Source organism: Cygnus atratus, chromosome 5 (assembly GCF_013377495.2).
Source record: "Cygnus atratus isolate AKBS03 ecotype Queensland, Australia chromosome 5, CAtr_DNAZoo_HiC_assembly, whole genome shotgun sequence".
Classification (NCBI taxonomy): Eukaryota; Metazoa; Chordata; class Aves; order Anseriformes; family Anatidae; genus Cygnus; species Cygnus atratus.
Window position 1 is genome coordinate 37,278,194 of NC_066366.1, and position 24,665 is coordinate 37,302,858.

The 24,665-nt window shown below is 46.4% G+C and overlaps 1 protein-coding gene across 1 annotated transcript; it reads right to left on the bottom strand.

Annotated features, from left to right (window-relative positions):
- Window positions 1-575: 575 nt before the first annotated feature.
- On the bottom strand, window positions 576-23,666 carry TSPAN32 (tetraspanin 32). Its single transcript, XM_035539543.1, has 8 exons — window positions 23,619-23,666; window positions 22,213-22,327; window positions 21,193-21,290; window positions 16,959-17,033; window positions 5,095-5,196; window positions 4,244-4,336; window positions 2,572-2,655; window positions 576-711 (listed from the first exon to the last, which is right to left on the bottom strand). Exons 1-8 carry the CDS (start codon window positions 23,664-23,666, stop codon window positions 616-618), a joined length of 711 nt encoding a protein of 236 aa, XP_035395436.1. The 3' UTR covers window positions 576-615.
- Between the last annotated feature and the right edge of the window lie 999 nt (window positions 23,667-24,665).

Below are 24,665 nucleotides of genomic sequence, written 5' to 3' on the forward strand. Positions count from 1 at the left end.
TAATATAGGGAAAAAAAGAGTTAGTGGTGGTTGGATACCTACATACTCCAGGGATAACTCAAAACCTGCCCAAAGTCAATAATTAGCAGTGTTCCAGTTAGGAGAGCACATTTCCCTTCAGCGGTGCCACACTGTGTCCATGTATTTGCTGATAGTGAACCAGTCCCAGGCTACGGTCCAAAGCTATCACCCTAGAAATGTCACATCTTTTGGGGTCACACAGAACAGTGCAAGAAAAGTCTGGTTTAGCAACGTGATTCTGGCTGGGCTTTCCTTTCTGGATGTATCCAAAGGTGTGTGTGTCCTGCTTGTGGAGCTACACCCTGCACTGCACCTGGCGAGGCGATCTGCATTTCCGAGCCCAGTTGCGCCTTGGTCCTCATCCATTTTCAGTGAAGGTGCCCTTCCACAGAGTGTCACCTGGGCCGATCAGCTCAGGAATGCACAAGGGCGAGTGATGCAGGAGGGGGAAACATGCAACATGAGCAGTGGTGACGCCCATCCCTCCACCTGTCCCCACACAGTGCCATCTCAGGGGATTTTGGGGAGGTCTTCAGGAATCTTCCTGCACCAAGAGCTTGCTCTACCTGGTAGGGAAGCCCAGGAGATGAGTTTCTACCTTGCTCGCAGGATGTATTTGCCTTTCCGGTCCAGGTTGTTGCTGAAGTGGATGGAGAACCAGAGGAATGAAGTCAGAACCATCCCGTAAACCTAAAAGGAAATAAATGAAATGGGCAAACAGTTAAATACTGAACTAATGATGATGCTCCCTCTGCATAAATAAGGGATTATAAGTGTTGCCTACTAGTCTGCTTGGCACTTCCGAACTTGTTATGTATGAAAATATCAAATTTTTCTTGAAGGAGCTGTTTTACACTAAAATGGTGAACACCAATTCCAACATGAGATAGGGGGGAAAAAAACATGTGGTTAAAGCATCTGATTGGAATTAGCACAGCATGGCTCAAACTCTGTGCTAAAAATATCCAAAAGTGAGAAGAAGCCAGGAAATTCAGACTTCAAACTCCTGCCACAAAACATTCCTCCACGCAAACATACATCTCTCATAATAGCCTTTTGTATAAATAACAGAGAAAAAAACCTTCATGCTTTGTTTGGAGTAAAAAAAAAAAAAAAAAAAATCAACAAAAAACAAAAGGCCACCACGTGCACGCTGTGAGGACAGTATGCTTCCTTTGTACTGCAGCTTTCTGATGGGTCCATCACCCTGAGCAGTGGTGGCTGGTCACGTATCAAGATTTACACAGGCAACTTATCAAAGGTGAGGATGCTGGGGGAAGAGTAACGAGGGCTGCAAAGCCCTCTGAAAGCTTGCCTTATTGTGCAAGCTGAGCGCAGCTCAATGGAGGCACATCTGTGCACGTCGCGGTGCTGGCCGGAGGGACAGGGACACGAGAGCAGCTGTACCAGCCACCAGGTTTTCCTTTGCATCCTGCCATCACAATAGCCAACCTTGCAGTGAGACTTCCTATAATGTACACTTCAAAGACTTTCTTGCATTATCTGGCTATAGCATCAAGTTACAGGGAAAAAATATAGAAGTGCTCCTACTTTTGTCTGGGTAGTGAAATTTCTTCTACAGCCAAGGAAAATTAGGAAGTGACACCAAATATCCGTATGTGGCTTTGCGTTACGCATCAGCTACATGTCCCAAAGATTTTCTGAGCAAGAGCTCAGCTGCACTAAGATCCAATGAAGCTTTAATGCTAAAATTCTGTCTGCAAGTACGTAATTCCATCTAAGTAGAAATATACCTCTGCCATTGCCTGATGGCTTTCCACATTTACTACGAGCAGTACAAAAAAATCTTTGTTCCTCTGGCTTTTCTTGAGACAGGGAAAAATCTTCTAACCCATATTGTGCTGAGGTGGACACAAGCACTGAAAAAATCCCTAAACACACACTGGTTGGGAAAACTGGCCCTGTCTGGGGAGCAGTGTGGAGATATCAGAGCAGACCAAACCTAATTTCATGGTTAAGAAACAAGGCTTGTACTCTTCTCTGGCATGTTTCAATACACGTGCAGGGCCTAGTATAGGGGTAATTACAGTGGGTGGACCTAGGAGCAGGCTTGTTTTAATCAGGGGCACTCTCCAGCTTCCAATGAACTGTCCCCACGCAGCCACTGAGCAAGCACCCTCACTGCCTTCTGCAGTAGGAGCATGTCCTTTTGTGCAGCATTTCAGGTTTTCCTTCACCAGAGAGGCACTGAGCTGCCTGGCAGATGGAGCGTGGTGGGCCTCCTACCCACCCTGCAAGCCCTACGCCAGGTGACATCTCCTCTAGCTTGCAGGGGAGGACACGCCGAAACATCCGCAAGGATAAAATGCAGACACCTCTCCCCATTCCTTGCTGACATGATGAGTTTGGGGCAGAAAAACTACTCACCAAGACTATTTATTTCCTAATTTCCAAGGTGGAGTCCACCACCACTTGTTTCCCTGCTACTGATCTCCAAAATCATCCCAAACCCTTGCATCCTGGGGCTAATTCAGAATGTGATTCCCTTGCCTCTCAGTGCCAGACACAAGAAGGAATAGGTGCAGTTACCGTGAAGCAGATGGTGATGCCCAGGAGCGTGGAGACAAGGTCCATGTGCTTCTTCAGGAAGCCCTGGATCTCTCGTAGGCAGTCCTGGGAAGAGAGAGACACCCCTTGCAGCACAGCAGGAGCTTAGGAGGCATCCGTCCCCCTAATAGCACTTGCTGTGACCCCAAGTAGAAAGAGAGGGATCATAGATAGAATATCCGAGTTGGAAGGGACCCACAAGGATCATCAAGTCCAACTCCCAGGTCCCCAAAGGACCACCAGGGATGCAACATTGCACTGCAAGACAAACACATGCAGTATATTTTCCACCACTACAATGTGCCTATGATTTTCTTACCACAATGCATTTCGGAGTGTAGAGGATGTGTGCATGCACAGGTAAGTGTGGTCATACACAAATGTTCCCCACCCCAATGGAAAATGGACGGGGTGAAGTGAAAAGATGGAAAAGCAGAGTATGCCATAATGCTGCTTGTGTTCCCCAAAGGTACTAGCAAACAGCTCCATACTGCAAGGTGTCACCAGCATTAATATATATGAGCGGTAAGCATGCCAGCAACCCCACTGAAATTCAGTGGGTGCTAGCCAAGAGAGCCATTTCAGAAATGCAAAAGCCTGCCCTTGATTAAGTGATTTGCAGAGCGAGGTAGAAGTGCTCACAGCCCCACAACATCAGTGCCAGAGCAAATGCACTGCAGCTACCAAATGCTGCAGGTTCCCAACTGCAAGTCACATCCTCACATCCTCCTCTCTGCTAAATTCAAACCATTAGCAGAGGTGAACAAACACCCACACATGGTGACCAGGTCTGCTTTCATCTTCCTTCCTCTTCTCTGAGCTGCTGCCTGCCCCCACTTTGAGATTGGTTTTTCCAGGAGGTGGCTGGAAACCAGGGGTTGAGGCGTGCTTCTGCATCACAGGGCTGCGTTAGCCTCTGATGTAACACCGATGTTTCTGCATAGCTGTAGCAACATGGTTTTGTTTTACCTAGAGACAACGTATGGTATGACGCTTGCAGCTTCAGCTACACCAACTGATTTGGTTACTTCCATAGAAAAAAGCATACAAGAGATTTGCTCGGAGTATGAAGATTGCATTACACCTTCACTGCATACACAGTCCAGTACTGGTGACTTTTCCATCACTTCACTGGAATGCTGCACAGGAGAGGAATCCAGTCTACACGGTGCAGCTACTGCTGGACAACATTATCCTGCTTTATGAGTTTCTCCTTTTAAGTTTTAATACCTGACTAATGCCCACAGAAGAGGGAAATAGAGTCATTGTGTGCACTTTCAACATTTGCTGTTAGCAGAACACTTTTTAGGTCTCAGAAGCTAGAACCACATGGACAAGCCCGATAGCTTTTTGAGGTCAGACACATGCCTGTGGTATCACATCATCTCCACACAGGTAGAAGATATAGAGAAGGCTGGAGAGAAGCAACAGGCTGCAAAAACAAGCATTTTGGAGGCTTTCTCGGGCTGCAAAGCAAACCGCACCTAGAGATACCTTCCCGTTTCTGGTTAAAACAAAAAAAAGAAACAAAAACCAACCTAACCTACAGGAACCAAACCACAAAAAGGCCATAACTCTGGCTTAAGTCTTAAAAAACAGTAAGATTTTAAGCAGCACAGTGATGCTGGTGGGGTAGAAGAAGCTTTGTGCTTACCTGTCTGGCAGCCTGTGCCTGACTGGGAGGACACGTCTTGTGCTCAACGGCAGTTGTGTCCCCAAATGGGGAGTGCTTCCCACAGCACAGGAACTGGAAGAGAGGGACAGGGCTTCATGGAAGGAAAGGACCAAAGCGGGTAGGCATGCAATCGATAATTGCTGTGATGGAAGTTAAACTCCGGGAAAAATAAAAATAAAAAAACAAAACAAGGACTGTTTCTTCATCAATTAAAGCGGCTAAAATAAGCACGTGATGAAGTTGGGTGGTTCTCCTTGCCAAGGGTGGCTTTGGACATGCTGCTCCACAACCCTGCAGCAAGCACTGATACTCTTGGTCACAGCTTTAAGGCCACTGCTGTCATAGTAATGAGAAACATTTGCCCTTTTCTGCGTTTTGAGATGCCTGGATGAAAGCAGCTTTGGAAAGCGCTTGTTACAACAAATTAAGAAAACAGAGGGAGCTGTATGGGAGAAGCCTGGAAACAAGTGAGCAGACCTGACCTTCCCACCCAGCCCCGCTGCAGGCCACAAGCTCACTGCCCAAGCAGGTCCAGCTGCAGGAGGAGATGCACAGCAAAGGGCCGGCTGAGACAGGCAATATGTACCAGCTATGGCATGAAAACTTTGAAGATTTCATACCAGAGAGATGCTCAAGTAGGTGGCCCTTGGATAATCCAGGTGGGAAGGGGAAGGGGAAAGACTTCATAGCTTGCTGGAGCCTCTGCTTCCCAAGATAAAACGGTTTTATAGCATTTGCAAAGCATAGCCAGGCACCAGCCACAGCTTGCTGAAACCAATGGTAAGATGCTCCAGGGCAAGGCTGTCTGTGAAGGCTGGAAGATAGCTTACTGCTTCGTGGATGGCAGTCAGCTCGTGCTTCCTGAAGCTGGAGATGTTCCTCCTCACCTCCTCATACACAAGGTCGTACACGTCCATCATGCGGTCTTCCACCTGCAATAGAAGCAGATGTCTGTACAGGTCTCTCCCAGGTATATAGCAAGACAAGTCATGCAGCTACTGAACTGCTGCCACATAGCAGCAGCTGCTGTACGACCCACCACGCACCAAGGGGCACCCACAACATGGTGAGTGCCACCATGAGCTGTGATGCTGTAAGTGTACCACTTTCTGCTACATGTCACGTCAAGGTCTCACCTGCTGATGGCTGGAGCTTCTGGCCAGTTTGGGAGTCAGTGTCAAAGAAGAACAGGGGTACCTATGACCTATGTGCCTCCAAGTCCCCTCATGTCCTGCCAGGCAGGGATGACACCACCTCCTCGTTCTGACAAGGGACTGTGAGGACAAGTATTGAGTATGCTCAAATACAAAGGCAAGAGCTCCTCAGATGGGTAGTGTCATCCCAGTGACAGAGGATTTCCTCTGAACTGAGCCAGAAGTAGTAACGGGGTGACTCAGCGGTGAATCAAATCCTAAATATTTACTAAAAGTGTGAGAACTCACAGCTTGACAAATCCCAGCCCACTCCTGCTTGGGTTTCAATGGAAAAATATGACAATTACATTTAGTGACTGGAGTAAAAAAAAAAAAAAATTAAAAACCAAACACAACAAAACATCTATTTCTTCCATTCATTTTCCCTTGCTTCCATATCTACGTTAATTTGAGTGAGTCTGAAGGCAATGCTTGGCTTTCAGAGCAGAAAGTCAATCTGTGAGACAGACAGAGTGGAGTGGGTGGCTGCATGGGGAGGAACGAGGGCTCTTGGAGCAAAGCCACCATTCAGAGAGGCTTTTCAGTTAAGTCTTAAGGGGCTGCACTAGAAATTACTCTATGGAAAAAAATTACAGCACCACGTGCCAGCCCCTGAACATCCCGGGAGTGAAGGCAGGGCTGTTTGAGGTGATTTATAGCCATTACTGCAATATTGTTCTGTCCCACGTAGTTGTCCAAAAGGCAATGACTGACAAGGAAGGGGAGAGAAGGAGGCTGAGGAAATTACGAGATTACTTGCATCAGACTCAGCTCCATGTCACCAGGGATAAATTTAAGCACCATGTCCTTAGGAGATATTCCAAAGCTATTGACAGGAATAGCAATGGGGAGGGTTGAAGGTTTCTAAGCATGACCACGCACCTGCATGTCCACCAGAGCTAGCAGGTGATGAGCCATAATCCCACCATCAGATCTGGGGTTGCTTAAACTGCAGCAAAGCCTCCATCCCTTGGGATGCTTGGCAACCAGATGGTGAGGCAGGAGCAATCCAGTGTCTTTAATGAGAGAGCTCCAGTGATGGGCAGGGCACAGAGACACTGAGCCAAGGTCCGTCAGACCTTAATGTCAAGGTCCACACCACTGAGCTGTCCCACACGGGTGAGGAGGAAGGGCAGGCACCAGAGTAAAATGAGATTACTGGTGGATGTGTGCACCATCCTGCTTCTGAGCAAATCTTAAACCCCAATAAAAAGCAAAACATCTAAACTTTTCTAACTTCTGGTGGGCCATGAAGCAGCTTTCCAGCAGCAGCAGCAATTAAATAAATGGATTCAGTAAAAAAGTTTCCATTTCCACTGAAGAATTGGATTGAGAATAATAAAAAATAATAATATTTCAGCCTCCTCTTGTGGCCTTGTGTTGCTGAGAAAGGAACAGGAGCCGAGCAGCCTGCTTCTTAACCCACAAGGTTATCAGCTGCTTATGAATATCCCAACTCCCATCTAGGTTGCAGGAATACAACTACTCTGTGTTATAACTACATACACACAGATCAAGGGAAGTTAGTAGTGCTACATGTGCAATTTTGCCTTTTCATATTTACTATTACATCCAGATGCTGAGTTTCCCCTTAAGAGGCCTACATTTGGATTTTATTTACTTTTTTTTTCTTTCCCCAAGAGGGTTCAACTGACTTGATAGCACAGGTTCAAACAATCACAAGATTAGGCTCCTGCTTACCCTAATCTCTCACACGGATTTATCTTTGGACAAGGGTCTCTGAAACAGCAGAGAAAACAGCTTTTGAAAGCAATCCATAAGTTTAACATTAAAAGTTTGCTGAGACCTGAGCCAGGAAACATTGGGACATGTAATTTTAAGCCCTCTGCCTTGACTGGGCATATTCCCCAAAACCTCACAAAAATACTCCTTTGGCTGCAGCAAGCATGGGGCCAGATCTGGCCACTTTACAACTGTACTCAAACCGCAGGTAAGATGAGACTTCACCCAGTGATATTTCATCTGCAAAGACCATTGCAGACTCCAGGCCCTCGTTACTACTAATAGCAAAAGGAGAGCTGGGGAGGGACTCTTTGTTAGGGAGTGTAGTGATAGGTCAAGGGGGAACGGCTTTCAACTAAAAAAGGGTAGATTTGGATTAGATATAAGGAAGAAATTATTTACTCACGGTGGTGAGGCCCTGGCACAGGCTGCGCAGAGAAGCTGTGAAGGCCCCATCCCTAAAGGTGCCCAAGGTCAGGCTAGATGGGGCTGGGGGCAGCCTGGGCTGGTGGGAGGTATCCTGCCCATGGCAGGGGGTTGGAATTAGATGATTTTTAAGGTCCCTTCCAACCCAAACCGTTCTGTGATTGTACACAGTGTCTACTGTAAATAGCACGTACTCTCCCCTGTAGCATCTGTGCAGTGAGCAGTGCAGCTGCGCACAGTACTTCACAGAAAGCAGTCTGATAAAAGCCATTCCCAAAGAGACTTCTTATTTTAGGAGCCCCACAACGATGCCAAGTGTTTTCACCAAGGTTGTTTGAAGGAAGGGGGATGATGGGAGAGGACTGAAGGAACAAGATTCCCATAAAAAAAACTATGGCAGAAAACTATTCCTACCCTAAGAAACAACAAGGGAGGAATCCGCCAGCAGACACTCTTCACAGTCATCTCAACTACAGCAGTGGTGGTGGTGATGATGAGGGAAGTGTAATCTCCAGACACATTAAGACTACTGGAGACTTAAATTACACAGTGTTTCTGAGCTCACTTAGGAACTGGATTCTTAGTTATTTACTGATTTTTCATTTTCCCAAGCAGCCTCCAAGAAGTTAAAGCACAAAGGATTAAATGGAAAATGTTTTATAGCAATAATTTCTTTTTAGGATGTGTGTCTAGGCAAGCCTGAGAGTACAATTTGCTGATTAGTTGTTCTCAGCACTTCTATCTAGCAATTACATCTAGCATTTATATCCAGCTATTATCTGAATACACTATTCAGATCATAGTAAGGGAACATCAAAGTACAAAGCTTTTTTTTTTTTTTTTTTTTTTTTTTTTAAGTGATTTGACTGGAGTTCCTCCATATCATCTTCCTGATTTTTGCTAGAAACATTTGATTCTGGAGGGGAAAGTTGCTGTCTTCAAGCAACATAGAAATTTGTTTGTAAAGATTACTGCAGAGAGCTTTCCGGTTTAAATATTTCAGTGGTGGATGTAAAGTCCTAAATCTCCGTATATCAGGGGCTGTTCCTTCTGTGCAGGAAACTGTGCCATGGAGCATATGAGGGGGCTGGTTTAACAAGAGGAGACAGCAAAAGGTTGCACTAATGAGCCATCATCCTAGCAACTTTTCTGCCCGAGATGGGGTTATATTTGTGCTCAGAGCTGCAGCCAAACTCTGAAACACCAGCCATGCATGGCAGCATCTACCCAGGCCAAAAGGGCATGCAGCCTCATGCATGCCTAATGATGTAACAAAAATTAAAAACTGAAAGCATGAGAGAGTCACCAGATGGTTTCATGACCTAGCCTTTTTTCCAATAGGGCTTATTTTGTTCACAATGCACAAATTCATCCCTAAAGTTTCCTGGGAGCTGGGACGTAGCACAGTGAAGAGCTCGAGTACTTCTTTGCTCTGTACCAAATTGCCGTCCTCAATAGATTCCCATCACACACTCCACTGAAGGGCAACTTTCAGTCCATCACCTCAGAATAACTGCTTTTTTTTCCCCGTTTCTTGCACCAGGTGTTGGAGGAAAAAAAATCAGGGTGCTTTTTCTCCCATTTAAGCAACCGGATGCTTATTAAGTTTGAGTGGTTATGCTGAAACTGTCAATAACGCATTAAGAAAGCCACAGCTGTGCCTCATCCCATAACTCAGGCAGCAGTTCGTATGTGATGGATGGATAGATGGATGGATGCAGCTACAGAAGAGAAGATCTGTCTGGGCTTCTCCTTGAGAGGTCTTATGCCCCCACTACACATTAGCACCACGATGGCCACGTGGATTTTCCTGTTCCCAGTGACATGCTGCTGATTTTTTGCATGGTTCAAAACTAGTTAGCATGCACACTGGGACCTGTTGCTGGAGGGGTATTTCTGGGCAAAGGTCTCCCTTGGAAGGGGAATGTACCTCCAGTGCTCATCAGTAAGAAAAAACAACAGGGAAAGCTGAAGATGGAGCATCAGCTGGACTTTGGCTTGACAAAAACCTCCAGGTTAAGTGGTATGGAGGTCACACCTTACACTAATTCTTTTCCTGGAAGAAGCTTGGCAAAATGTTCCAGCTCTAAATTAGTCAAATAATTGCTGTCTCCCATTTCTGTCTGCATTCCTTAATGAAACATTCATTTAGGGGTGATAGAGTTAGTGGATACAACAAATGGAAAAACACCACTGAGATTGATGTGGCTGACTCCAAGTGATTTAGTAGAATAGCATTTTTCACTTAAAGTAAAAGAAAGAAGGAATTTTGAGATTGTTCATCATCTTCTAAATCCTTTATGCCCCTCAAGAAGCAGAATTTATGATTGCAAGAAGGCATTTACTCTATTGAAACCACTACTGTTCTTGCCCTTGGCTATTAGAAACTAAAATAAATTTCACTTGTTTCCTCCAAGAGAGAAATTCACGATTTTGCCTTGTTATTCACCAAAGAGATTTTTTTTTTCCCTGTAACTGTACTTGGAATGGATACGTGTGACAAGGAGATCAGTATCCAGATCTGATCCCTTTGCAAGCAAGGGATGTCAATGAACGCCCCTCTATATATACACTTCTCTAACAGCATGTCAGCTCCCTTCCTCACCTCTGCTTCAGGCTTCCTCAAGCTAGTCAATCCCAGCTGCAGAAATCCTGCCGGCACTAGAAAGCAGAGCAGCCTTGGAGCCCCCGCCTCCAAAACCTGCATAAGATCAGAAGGCGCTGCTCCCCTCTGATGTCGGCAGTCACTGGAGACCACTGATGCAAAGAGAGCAGGGAGATCCAGATGAGACTTTTAGCCAAGTCATTTTCATGTTTTCTTCTGATATATACATATATATAATTTTGTATTATTGTAAATGTATTATTTTTTAAACTCATGGATTTTCCTTTCCTTCTCGTGCAGGTTTTGGGACAGGCACAGGCAGCCCCTGTCTTTTGGTACATCACTAAGGGTTATGCAAACAGAGAAGGGAGCAAAATCCATCGTGAAATAACGAAGCAGGAGAAGCAAAGCCTTACAAAGCTATTTCTCTCTGATTCCAGCACTGCCCTCCTGTTTTGAATCATTTGCACAAGGAACTGATGAAAGTGCTGACCTGTTTCACTGCTTCCCTCCCGCCTCAGTGCTGCCTTCCCAAAAGACAGATGCAGACAATGCTTCTCCAGGGGCACAAGCCAGCTTTGAACAGCACGGCTGGCCAAAGTGCTCCGGCAGCTGCCAGCTCCCATTTACAAGTGACTCATGCCTTCCTACAGCTCTGCTCGCTAAATGGAGGAACGCTGCCTGGAGTTAGCTGAGCACCAAACCACAAGCCAGGTCTCCCTACTTGTCACTGAGAACAGCAGATCACATATATGCCTTTATACACACACACATATTTTTTTCTCCTTTCAGCTGCTATCTTACAAACCTCCTCCTCCTTTCTCACCCCCACAGCCCAAACCAGCAGCAGAAGTCCAGCAGGATGAGCGGGGCACATAGCATCCAGCCAGTGGGCAAGGGAACACCACAGCCTCTGTGCTTCTCAGATGAACCCAGGAGCATCAGTTTGTGCCTGTGGCAGGGTATGAGATGCTTCACAGAGAAGTCCAAAAAATAAAAATTAAAATTACAAAAAAAAAAAATCAAAAACCAGTCAGGCAGTTAATAAACACCAAAAGGGTTTTTTCCCCTAAACCCTCCAGATCTGAGGCTGTACCTCCAATGAGTGACACCAGCATCAGTGTGTCAAGGTCCTCTTGTTTCCTTGATTTAGTATTTTTGTAAAGCAAGAGAAGTATTTCAGTCCACATTTTATAACAGAACTGCAAAACCAGTGTGTTGCCAAGGGCCCATACTCCTCCTTCATGCTTCCACAGTTCAGATGCTACACCCAACTATCAATGAACCTCCCAAAACTATCATCAAACCATCTCTTGCCCATAGCACGTGAAACCATTGCCAGTCAAGACTGCTTTCCCAATAAAAGCATAGACAACTGCTTTTTAAAAAATTATTTTTAACTTAAAAAAAAGTTGTATCAGCACTAGATCCGATCCCCTATGGCCACGTGAAGGTTGGACGTGCCACTTTGTGCTGGGGTGCTGAGGACCATCTGAGTGGCCTCAGGCACTGTGGCTGATGCTGGAGACAGCAGCCCCAGCTGTACCACAGGAAGCAGCGGCAACAGGGCCGTGTGGGTTCAGAGCCGGGTGGGTTCAGAGCCGGGGCAGCGATAAATTATAAAAAGCAAAAGGGCAAGCGCCTGAGCATCGCGTCAGACAAAGGAGAGCACTGTCTTGCTGAGGGAGCGGGGCATTTGTACGTGATGGGAACGCAAACGCTGGGAAAGATTCATGATATTTAAAAAAAAGGAGGGAGGGTTTTCCCCCTATTTATTTATTTACTCCAATTTTGCATGCTTCAGAGACGGGAAAAACTCAGTGCTTATGTTAAAATGATTGTGCCTGGCAATATGAATAACATCAGGAGCAAGGAAGACATCAGATTGTTCACACTGTTTTAACAGCAAAATCCCTGCTTTTTGCAAAGGCTCTTGAAAGGCCCCTGTGAACAGCTGCAATCCTGTCCCAGCCCTGCTGATTCAGGAAGGAATCTGCCTGTGTGCTTTGGTTCTAGCTTCAGAAAGCACCTGAACACACCTCCAGCTTGTGTTTAAGTCCAACAGAAATCATGGACTTAATCTTGCATTAAAGCATTTCCTTAGGGTAAGACCATCACCCCAGACCAGACCCTGTAAGAGTTTACCCCAACATAAACAAGTACAAATGACAGAAACAAATGCCCTGGGAAAACAAACAAACAAAAAGATTTTGCTTGCCACCAGAAGAACCTCTACAACCTTACTTAAGGAATTACCTGGAAGCATTTCATCACTTCTTGCATAACTGCAGAAATGAGATGGATGTGCAAGGACAAGGCAAACTCTCTGAGTACGTGCAGTCCAGCACAACCCAAAGAGGCTGATGCCTTTCTGTGCACATGGAGGGAAAGCTGCTGGGGAAACCTCCTTCTGAAATCACCCAGCAACTTGAAAATTAAGAGATTGCCTCATCATTACAGCCAGTTCAAAGCCAAGCAACCTTTTCATCAAAAAGGACTCAGGAAATTGGGCCGGCACACCAGAAGTCGGGGCAGATGAACACCAATGCAGGAGGCACAAAGCAGCTGCTTATATTGTCATCTTCTGGCCACTCCACCCTCAGGACAGGATGCTGTGAGACGTTTTGGATACAGCAGCATTTTTTTCCCTGGTACCTTGTGGCAAAGGGAACAGGTCCTCTGGTCCAAACCAGGAGAAGCCTGGCACAACCATTTGCACCAATGTTTAGTTTCAAATTTTCCCCCAAGTCAGGAAATCGTAAACATACTTGGTTTTAAGCTAACATTGACCTGCTAACAAACCCCTGTAATTAAGAAGCTCCTTCTGCCGCAGAACTCCTTTTGAGCTGCAGCGATTTTATTTCTACTGATTCACCCTCCCGACCCCAACAGGCTCGTGGGGCTGCTGGGAGCACATCCTAAGCTGCTGCAGAGAAAGGGAAAACCAGAACGTGATGTGACGTTGAAGCTCCTCTGGCCTTTTCTACAGCAAAGCCCAGAACAAAACCTCAAACCCATTTTGTATTGGTTAGCAAGAGCATCAAAAGCCCTCCTTGTCTATTACAGCAGGGGCTGGGTAAGGCCACATGCTGCAGACAAAGTCAGATGCACGTTCAACGCTCTGATTTTGGACAAACTTTGTGTTTTGGGGGCTTCTTCGCTCATAACTCCGCCACCAACCTTGCTACTCATGAGCTGGGCCAGAGCAGGGACATTGTCTTCCTTTCTTCAGCAGTCAGCGTTGCCTGCTAATTACTGCTGATCCCTATTGATTTCATAGGAACTAAGCTGCATTGTACACATCGGAGAGACAGGTATAGGATCCAAGATATTATTCTGATTTATTTGCTCTTCCCCATTTCATTCACCATTTTGTGACCAAACCTACCAGACAGGCATACATTGGAAAAGGGAACATTATTTCTCAACAGTAATTTCTCTACTTTAATTACAGCAGATGAACGTGAAGCATCCTCAGAAGACAGCCCAAAACCCAGTTATTGGCCATGTGGACAGGCCAATGGAGCAAAGGCTAACTACAGCGCTGAACAAAGGATTCAAGTTTTTGTGGCAAAGCACAATAAATCCCAGATTTGTGATTTTTGCACAGCTGGGATAAGCTGTTTTACAAATAAAAACTGGTGACACTGAGCCTGTCTGGAAAGTGGGTAACTTGAAATTAAAAAGCCATGACAGATGTCTGAAAGAATTCAATCAGGAGGGATAGAAACTCTGAAAAGCAGAAGAGAATGGGAAATGAGAAAGATTCATGTTTTGTTTATAGTGCCGAGGTCTGAGAACAGTGAATATTTACAAATGAATTGTCTTTTTCTCCTGTCCTGCGTAGCTTCTCTGCAAGAAGTACTATAAATAGGTCTCTCAAGAGTCAAAGGCAAGAAGGGAATCTTGCTTTCATCATGTTCAAACAACACTTCTATCTACTGCCTCTTGAAAATAACCATCAAAACCATTTTTCAGCTGAAGATTGGGCTTTTCCACTCTAGCTGGATGATTTTCAGGAAGAGGGTTCTGTTCTATAAAGGTTTTTTATTTATTTATTTAATTTATTTTTTGGATCAAGTGGAATAAAATACTGAGAGCATCTGCTGTGGATTGGGGGACAAGAAACTTCCCAGTTCCTACTTGCAGAAGGAGGAAAGGGCTCATCCCAACAGACTTACAAGATACTGGTGAATTTGACTGATTTCTCCCCATATTACCACTATTTCTGAAAACGCCAACATGCAGGAGGCTGTGTGAGGGCATCTGCGTTTAGTTTCGCTCTTTACTTTAAGAAAATCAGACAAGCAAACTGCTCTATAATGAAACTTCTCAAGCCTTTTGAATCCCCCACCCCACTCAGCAGTCTGTACCACTGCACTGTCTGTCCTGGGGAGGCAGTCACATCTGGCCTTTCTTCCTCACTGGTGAGACAAGCTATCTTTCAAGCCAAGCCAAATTTCCATGTGTTTTGTAAGTGACGTTCCTATAATTCAATCTTTCCTCATTTTTAGTCCCTGCTTTTCTTTGCATTTTAGCAAGAAGAGAAACTCAAGGGGATCTCCAATGGTATTTTATTTTTTTCTGTTGTCAGAAATACTGCTGTTTTTCCATATCTGAAAAGTAAACATCTTGAAACAAAAACAAAAAACATTTTGTCCTGTGAAAACTATTTCTGTTTTGCTTAAAACAAAACAAAAAAAATGAGTACTAAAGCTAACCATAACACATGGGTGCATTTATGGGCAGGGCACTCAAAGCAAAAAAACAGGATAATGATTTGAAATAAAAACAGATGTAGCGATTAAAACATTTACAGAGAAAGTCTTTAAATATTTTCAGCTAAGTGTTTTGTTGATTGGTATCGTTCTTTAAATATACTCAGCTAAATATTTTGTTAAATGGCACATACCCTTATTCATTCAATATACAACTTTTTCTTGTGGTCTTTTCACAGCCTATTTCACATTTTTGGAGCAAGAATATCTAAACAGCCTGTTCACATACTGCAATTTCCACAGACCACCCAGACACACTTTCTGGTGCCACTTCTCCTTTGGTAACACTGCTTCTGTTTAAAGCTCTCATTAGAAACCTGTGCAGAAGAAGGAGATGCCCTGCTTGAGGTCTCCCTTTTGTGTTGATTGCAAATTATTATTTCCATATTAAAATGCTAGTGTGAAAATAATGTATTCTCATAGTTTTGCCTGAATCCAAGGAAAATTTATACAGAGGCTGTAAGAGGACTCTTTGCTATGGATGTCTCAGCTCCGATGGACATTGCTTTAGCCAGGTAAGTGTGGGACCTTTGGGCACAGGTGGTGCTGCAATAGAGATGAACACTGCTGCTATGCCATCAGTATTCACCTGATGTTTTCAGAGCAGCTGGACAAATTCATGGAGGAAAAAAAAATCCAGAGGACATCACACACAAAAGAATCAGCAGCTCATCCCTAAGTGACAGGCTGTTGGCAGCTGGAAAGCATTGCTCCACGCGTGCTGGGTTTTCATGCTCCTGCCTTTCTGAGATCCGGTGCCTTTTGTCTGACCCTTATTGCAGAGGATCTTCAGCTCCTGGTCAGCTGTGGACAAGCTTTCTAGAGAGGCAGGAGCTTATCCCTTACTGCTTCCCAGATGTTGCCCTTTTGTCTTACAGCCCCACAGGGACAGGATTTTAACCTCCCCACAGGACACCAAACCATTACAACATGGAGTTCCTACGAGCCGTGTTCTGTGGGTCGAGTGTGAGCACAAAGAGGTGCAATTGCAGCAGCCTGAGCACAGACCAAGTCTCTGGGGTTTTGGTGGAACTATGCTCCACAAAAAAAAAATTTTTTTTTTCAAATCCCAAATCTCTCTCTTTTTTTTGAGCATGGGTGGAATTAAGACCAAGAAGCAACAAATTCACCTGAATGGGAAGAGGAGTAAACATGTAAAGCAGATGAAAGGAAATGATATCAGCTCAGGAAAGAATTAAAAGTCTAGCCTTCCTGAAGTACTAAGCCCCATTTCTGCTTCCCCAGCAGCCAGCATCCTGCTGCCACGTACCTTAACTCCATCTCCCCAGCACCCTTCATCTCCAGCACCATCCAGCACACGAGCAGCGAGCTCCGGGGTAACAATTCAGAGACCTGAAAATCCAGCCTTGTGCAGTCTTCTCCTCTAGACCATGTAACCCAGCATGACATCAACCACAAATGCTGTTTTTCACACTAGCTATTTCACTGTACCACTGCTGCTGGTTAACAGGCACAGTTCCTGGGCATTTCTCGTGGATCTCACCAGAGACAGAGACAAGCCGAGCAGCCACAACCTTTGAACTGAGGCTCCCAGGTGAAGTTACCAGGAATTAGAGCTGGCTGGAAACTGCCCAATATTTGAGACAAAAATAATAAAAAAAAAAAAAAAAACTTTTCAAAAGCCAAGCACCTTATTTTTCAAAAAATGAAAACACCCAAAGCTATTTAAAACAAGACATGCATTTCAATTTACCTTCAAGAGAAAATGTTTGTCCTGTCCAAGAATTTCTAGGGCCAGCACCCCACATTCCCTTCTCTCCCTTTAAATGACCTATTTCTTGCAGAGGAGGTGTGTAACACAACATGCATCCTATAGACCTTGATGAGGATGGCTTAATTACCACCAGCTGTCCCTTTTAAAGGAGAAATTGGTACAAAACCTGCATCTGATGAGAGGCTGCTGGCATTTCCTAGCAGAGGAAGCTTACCTCTGTGCTGCGTGCGTATCTCCAGCAGGCAGCTGGTATCAGTCCGCAGAAGGCCAGAGCAAAGCAGAAAAAACCCTGAGGATAAAGAGAAAATTGTTATCAGTTACACTATGGGGAGAAGACATCCATGTGAAAACATGCTAGGAACATATTTAATGTGTTTGTTCAAGCAAGTTTGGTTAAAGTTAGAGCTAAGCATTGCTTTCTCTTGGTATGCTTCATAACTTGTAAGAAGTTAGATGCACAATAGCGTTGTGATTCTCCGTTTGGAACCCTCTGATTACAACGCGGCCATTTGAAGGAGTTGACCAAAAAAAGCACTCTGCTTCCTGTGGAGCAGTTAACCTAATCTGCCCAAATTCCTCTTAAAAACAGAAAAAGAGAGAGAAAATTATATTTACTTGTGCCTCTTCTGAAGCAGTAGCATGCACAAAAATAGCACCTCTCTCGAGGGATCCAATCCCCCACGTCTAAAAGTCAGTTGTGAGTTTCAAGGAGGGGAAAACTCATAAGTCCATAAATAAATAGTCCATAAAGAAGTGGGATGGAGAGCAACCGGTGTTGGGAAAGGAGCCGGACTTGCCCTTGGCCCGCATCTCAGCGCTGTCAGCTACGTCGGAGCTGCACGGCCACGTTGACCTGCTTAGACAAAAGGATGACAGAAATACAACCAAGGCCAGCAACTGACCCTGGAGAGTCCAAACAATGACAGCAATGACACAGGAGGCAGCCTGACTTTTGTCTTCTTCCCCAGGCTCACAGAGCTGGAAGTCAGATGTGCCGTCTCTTTATTTGAAGAAATTCAATCCAAAACAAAAAGCCAACCCTGATGTAAACATCAGTGCCTGTTGTAACAGCTGGACCAAAGGATCTTGTTCACATTAAAAAGAAAATAAAAAGTGCCTATAAAATGTTTGAAGGCCAAACGGATTCATCAAATATGAATCCACAGCTTAGTCTGGGAATGGCAAGTGATGATGAATAAGCAGCAGTTGTAAATTATTGCCCTTACAAGCTTTTCCATGAAACTGTCCCTCTTCCAAAAAGGAGTCATGCATCAGGGGAAAGCTACCCATCTGACTATAGCTTATTTTATTTTCTTTCCCTTTTTTTTTTTTCCAGCTGAATACTTCAATAATATGACCTAGTTGAAATCTCTTGAAGATTAAATATTTCATGAAATTTTACCAAATTCAAGCTTAAGGGAAGGAAAAAGAGTAACTTTAGCTTAAGAAGTATAGCTTTTTTTTTTTTTTAAAAAAGCTTTTAGAAAAAAAAAAAGCCTCCATATACTTTAAGAAAGGAAAATGCGTTACTTCAAATCCTGGAAATGAATGAGAACATGCCAGCAGAATGACTTTTCAGATTGCTCCACAGTGGAACCAGCCCTGGCATTTTGCTGCCTCTCTACACCGCCCTCAAACAAACAGCATAGCAGAGTCAACGTTTTCATCCAATTTAGGACCAAAACCAGGCTTGAAAAAAAAAAAAAAAAAGAAAAGAAAAAAAGAAAATTAAGGTAGATGAAAAACCAACACTAGCAGCAATGGGAAAGCTTTCCCATGACCAAGAGGACCTGCCGTGAACCTGGAAAGCGGGAACCCTAGCATGCAAGCGGCACCACCCGGATTTCTTCCCTCTCACTCTCCCATCCTTTCTGATTATATTAGAAGATATTTGGAGGAAAAAGAAAATAAAAATGAAAAGGCAACACTCAGTTTGCACGCAATGTGCGGAGGGGCTCCCTGGAGGAGGACACAGCCCCACTGTCATCCTCTGCCATCAGTCCCTCTTTTATGAATGACCTCATTCCTGTCCTCACTGCAAGGAACAATTCAGCCCCTAGAGACTCAGCAGCATCTGCAGAAATGGCGTGCCATCTCTTGGTGAGCGTAACTTTTAATTCACCCTTCTCACGCTTACCCTTCGGGTAAAGCAGTCCCTGAGCCTCAGCATCCTCCCTGTGCCACGCAGTCAGCAGCATCCCCAGCAGCACACTGCTGATGCTTCGGGAGAGCAAAGGGAAAGTTATTGGGGCTGAGGGAGGGATGCTCTGGCTCCAGGTGGGCTGGGCAGCTCTGCCAAGCTGCCTCCCAGCCAGGGAAGGAGCAGATCTGTGACCTCCCCTGTTCTGGCTGTTTTTTGGTGCCACTGTGAGAGGCTGCCCCCTGCAATAACTCACAGCCTAGGGACAGGGAAGGGGGTAGATAATTTCGGATTGCATCCATCAGATTGCAGCCCTCCCTCCCTGCCCCAGTTCACCTAACAGCACGTGGCATGCTTGCCTTTCCATGCAAGCGCTACCTGCAATCTCTGTCTGCAGGAAGAACCCATCCTCAGCTCCAGCTGAGCGCAGCATCTCTGCCTGCTCCTGGGGAGTGCTGTCACACAGACGTGTTACAGCACTATGAAGAGACAAATTCACAGCAAAACCAAGATGTTGAAGTGTGCTGCTGGGTTATTAAGGACCCTCAAAGCACTTGCCTGCAATTACACACCGGGAGGCAGTAAAGCAAACAGCCTGTACTGTGTGCTGGCCCTGCTGGCACATCACTCAGTGAGAAGCTGGGTTACACTGGGTGTCCACCGAGCCTTTTCCACCACAGAAACTGCTTGGAACAGCTGATCCATCCCAAACACTTATTTTGAGTAGTTTTTAGGCTGGAAAGTTCAGGTGTGAGTTTCAGGTGGGATATTCTGGTTGTTCTCTGCCACCCCCCCATCCCCCACTCCTCCTTGTCTGACCAGCTACCATCACACGGTGCCTTAAACACTGTAAGAGCCAGTTCCTTTTGTACAAGTAGTGCTAGCAAAATTGCAGTTTTTCTTCCTTTTCCTCCCCTTCAATAGCGGCATGGCCTTCAGAGGCCGTGAGAGCTGCAGGATGTTTACATTCAGGGCTGCCTGCCTGGTGCACCGCATATCACCAAAAAGCAGGACTACAGCTGGAGGAGAGTCAATAAACCTGTCACTGCTCCCCCATTGAAGAGGAGCTCTGGGAATAACAGTCCAGGATTTTAGAAAGTAACATTTTATCTCTAAGATCTCAGTCATTCTCCAGGAACCAGCTTCCTTGCAAGCATCGCTGTGTGCATGGAGGTTTCTGCCTGGGCTGGTGCCGCTGCTGCAGCTACGAGACGAGCTGCCGATTCAACCCATTCTGGTTTCTAACCACCCTGCACCCATCGTTGTCATTAGGACAAGAAAGACTGAGGCCCCTCTTCGGCATACACAGCCCTCCCGAAGGAGGAGACTGTTCAGAGCCCCAGAGGTCTGACTCGTGCCACTCCTGCCCGCGTCACATCTGACCTCGGAGGCTGGCTCTCTGCCTTCATCTCCCGCTTTCACATTTGAGATCAAATGTGGGCAGGGACTGGTGGGGAAACCAGCTGCGGAATGGTCCTTGCTGCAAGATATCAACAGCTTTAAAGGGGTGTATGCCAACGTAGAGGTCTGGGAAAAGCTCCCCTATAGAAACCCTGCGATGCAAGTTGATACCACATCGGTGAGCTGTTTGCACAAGGAGGAGCGGTGCAGGAGGTGCTTCAGAGCTCTCCAGGGAGGACAAGCGCACTTTTCCAGCCCTGTCCCAAAGTTAGGAGAAATCCCAGAGGGTAAACTGGCCGCCCAGGGCTCCTCGGCTATTCCCAGGGCTGTTACCCAGGCACGGCTGTGCCCTGCCCAGCGCCAGCTCCCCGGCCCCCCCCAGCGGCCAAAAGGGGCCCGGAGCCGGCAGGAGCCGAAGTGAAGGTGCTGGGACAATGCCAGCAGGAGCCTGGAGAAATAGCAGCCTCGTGGGGAGCATGTCACCCCAGCCCCTAGGCACCCATAAGCCAAAATGGGAGCTTTTCTCCCCAGAACTTAACGAAATCGCATGGCTTCCTGCAAAGCAGAGCTTGCAGTTCAGTTTATTAATGTTGATATGGTCCAGGCTCAAACATTGCTCAAAAAGTGCATCATCTCTGCAATTGCTTTGGAATAAAACAAAACAAAACAACAACAACAACAAAAAACACCACCACCACCAAAAACCAACAACAAGGTGCATAAGGATGCAGTCCTCAGCTGGAGGAGCCCCACAGGGTCAGGCCAGTCTCCGCATTATAAAAAATGTCCCCTTGCAGCATGGAGTGGTGTAATGGGATGTCCTAGCCCTGTGTGCGTGCAGCAGGTTGAAGGTGTGAGTGCCTGCATGCCTCCCACTCCCAGCCGGCCCCTCAGGAGGGATACGCACCGTCGCTGTGAGGCACTGCGACTCCCGCACCGTGGCGGCCGAGCTCAGCAGGGCTGCGAGGATCAGGGTCATGCTGAGGCAGATGCCAATGTAGAAAGCTGGAAGGAAGCCAGACACGGGATCTGCAGTCAGACACCAAGACTTCGAGGGGACTAATGGCGAAATGCTTTTGCTCGGGGAGAGGACAAAAAGTGTGTTTTGGGAATGTGGTGTAAGAAGACCACTTTGCAGAACTCGAATGCTTTATAACTTACTCATCATTCCCCAGCTGCTTTGCTCGTCTTGCAGACCTCTGAGCAGCAAACCCAGCTCCAGCAGAGCCAGGCACCCTGGGAGGATGCCCATAAGCTGACAATTACTTCAGCCCTCTGATAAAGATGCCCCCGAATTGGGGATGCTGAAGAGCAGCAGATGCCCTGCGGCCAGTATCGGGGCTCGGCGTACCACTAATCTCCTGCAACACTCGCCTGCTGGTTTCCTCCCAGCCAAGGCAGGGCCACAGCCGGTACCCGAGTGCTTTCCAGCCCTGACTAGGGGCTAAGCATGCAGTATGAGGCTGTTCTCGTCTCTTTGCTCTAACCTTGTATCCAAGACTCAGTTTATATTTCTCCTTCATTTAGTCTTTCCCTATGACCTCTGTACTGTCCAGGGCACAAATTAAACCAGGGGAAAAGAAACGAACAAACATTTTTCCCCCAGGAGGTTTTTCCATGCATTTCTCCTCTCCCATTCTTCTCCCAGCATCATTTTTCATCATATTCAGCCTCAACCCCTGTAGCAGACCCTCTCCCCGTGCTCCCGTGGCACTTCCAGTCCCACCACACCTTTGGGTCCACCTACATCTGGCTGAGCTGCCCCTGGACTTTCTCTGCAGCACAGGGAAAAGATGGGGAGATGTGGTGTGGGTCCAAAAACAGTGAGAAAAACAGTGCCTGCAGGACTCCTTTAGCCCTAGAACATCCTACAGGCCCTGAATCCTGCCTTCCCCAAAGGTCTCGCTGGGGTGTGACTGCGACGTACCTGCATGGTGGATGACCCGGTAGGAGTTGCTCTCGGGGGAGATGTCGCTGATGACGGTGAAACGCAGCCCGTAGTGGGTGACTGTGCTCAGCGTAGCGATGGACAGCCCCAGCAGCTGCAAAGGAACGTTTGGAGGAAGGGATTTACATGGCGGCAGGTCCCGCTGAGTGCACACGATGTGTCTGTATGCTCCCGAGTGCTACCCACAGGCAGACAGCCTCAATATCCAAACAGCACTGCACAGACCCCAAAATGCACATAGTAGGACAAATCCTAAAATGACATTATAGTTTCAGAGGCTAAGTTCCTCCAAACCACAGTATTTTCTGCTTGCATATAACCTAATTTATGGCACCTATGGTTTCCTCATGCTGTGTGTTATTGTGTATCTCGATCCACGCCCAGCAAAATGCTTAGTGCAATGCCAGCTAGCTCAGATTTCTGAGAAACACCAGCCCAAAGGAGTCCTCCAACACAGCAGTAACGTGATTCTAGCCACCCACGGCAGCTGCGTTGTAGCATCTCCTCTGAATGTGTTTGGTAGCAGTCTTCCTTTGACACCTTAGTTCATTTGGAAGAACGAGCAATATACAGCCACAAGTCTCAAAAAGATTAAATTTGGACAAACTTTGAGTTTCAGGTGTGGACTGAAATAAGGTATTGCCTTTTAATTACACTCCTTCCAAGCCACCAACACTTTTTGTACTAAATACAGAACCTAATTCTGTTTTCTTCTGAAGCTTGGAGATGTCCATGAGGTGAAAAGGCAGTGAGCCTTTACAACTCAGAAGTGTCCAGGAGAAGCATTCCCAAGTGTCCATTGCTTCCCACCAGCTCTAATGGTGGTGTGTTTTCCCCTGAACTCCTTGTGACATGTCAAGAAGCGCCTCTCGAATTTGCTTCAAAAAGCTGTTAAAAAGGATCCCTAGAATTGCTTTTTCTTTGTGGGGCAGGTCTGTGGGTCCTCGGAGGGAACACCATCACACATGCTTCCACCAAAGCCCTACAGTTTCACATCCTCACACATCCCATCTCCTGGTGACCACCTCCCAGAAACGAGTGAAATTACACCAGGACTCTCTTTCAAACCCCAGAAGAGAGGAGCAAACATCTTTATTTTTTGCTGAAAGCTACCCATGCTGCTTTTCTTTCCCCTTCCAGTTGTGAACCAGCTGCAGCAGCCCTGAGAAACCAGAAGTCTATCAGCTGCGGGGCAGTGATGCTGGTGGCCCGCGATAACCATGCAGGGCGCAATGATAACTCGGGCAGTTTGCTTTGCTTTCCCCTCCACACCCAAAAAACAGAACGTGGGAAAAGCTGACCCTTTCCGAGCAGGGCTGGTGAAAGCAGTTGTTCTCCTCACCCCAGTTTTTCGGAGATCCTCTCCCCCGAAGTTGCTTGCTTACCATGATGCAGAGGCTGGTGGCCATCAGCTGGCACTTGGCGGTCCTCATCCCGCACCTTGGCCCCATGGCTGCTTGTCCCCAGGGAGAGCTGGCTGTTGGTCCCTCCAGCTCTTGATAAAGCCACCGAAGGGAGGCACGGCCACAGTGGAGCCTCTTGGGAAGTGTAGTCCCCACCTCTTCCTTCTCCCCTGTTAAATCCTGCCCAGAGCAAACTGCTGGCAGCCCACAAACGCAGCCACGCAGCTAGGTGGGAAACGAGGAAAAACAGGCAGAAAAACGGCTTGCCATGCAGCTCAGAGCAAAGTTCTTGGAGAGGGAAAAAAAAAAAAAAAGCATAAATTATTTATTGGTAAAAAGATTAGGGAAATTTTATTTGCAGATATGTAGATATAAGCCTTGCTTCAGAAGCAACCCACCACCCTGTGCATGCACATTTTGGCTCTCCTCCCCTGCCCTGCAGCCCCATGGACCCACAGCTACAGACCCTCAGGCCCCAGTGACTTCTGGTCTCGTGCAGCATGAGAATCACCCAATTCCTATTCGTTTCCCCTCAACTTGCCTTTCTGCAGACCTGGAGCGGTGGCATGGCATCACTGGGAACAGCTCTTACAGGTGACAGGCTTGCAGAGTGTCTTTTTTCCCCCTTTGAAAACAGGGGACATAAAAATACAGCATTGAAGGTGACACTGGCAGCTTCACAGATGCCTTCCAGAAGAGGTTTGTACTTCAAAACCGGCTGCCTGCTGGATGTATCCTTCCTGAAATTAAAATTGTGAAGATGCCTCAAGAACAACCTGCCCAAAGGGAGACTCGGTGACTGAGTGCTTTAATAATCCTTGGCTCCAGAGCTAGACCACGGAGCAGAGCGATGGGAAACAGCCACGGTCCTCTCATGAGGCAAAGAAGGGGCAAAAAGATAAAACCATTCCACACCAGCGGCTACCGTAAAATGACAGAGAAATAAGAGGGGAGGGGAAAAAGGAAGGAAGATGCGCTTTGCAGAACAGAGATGCAAGACAAAGCACATTGCACAAAGCCATGCGCACA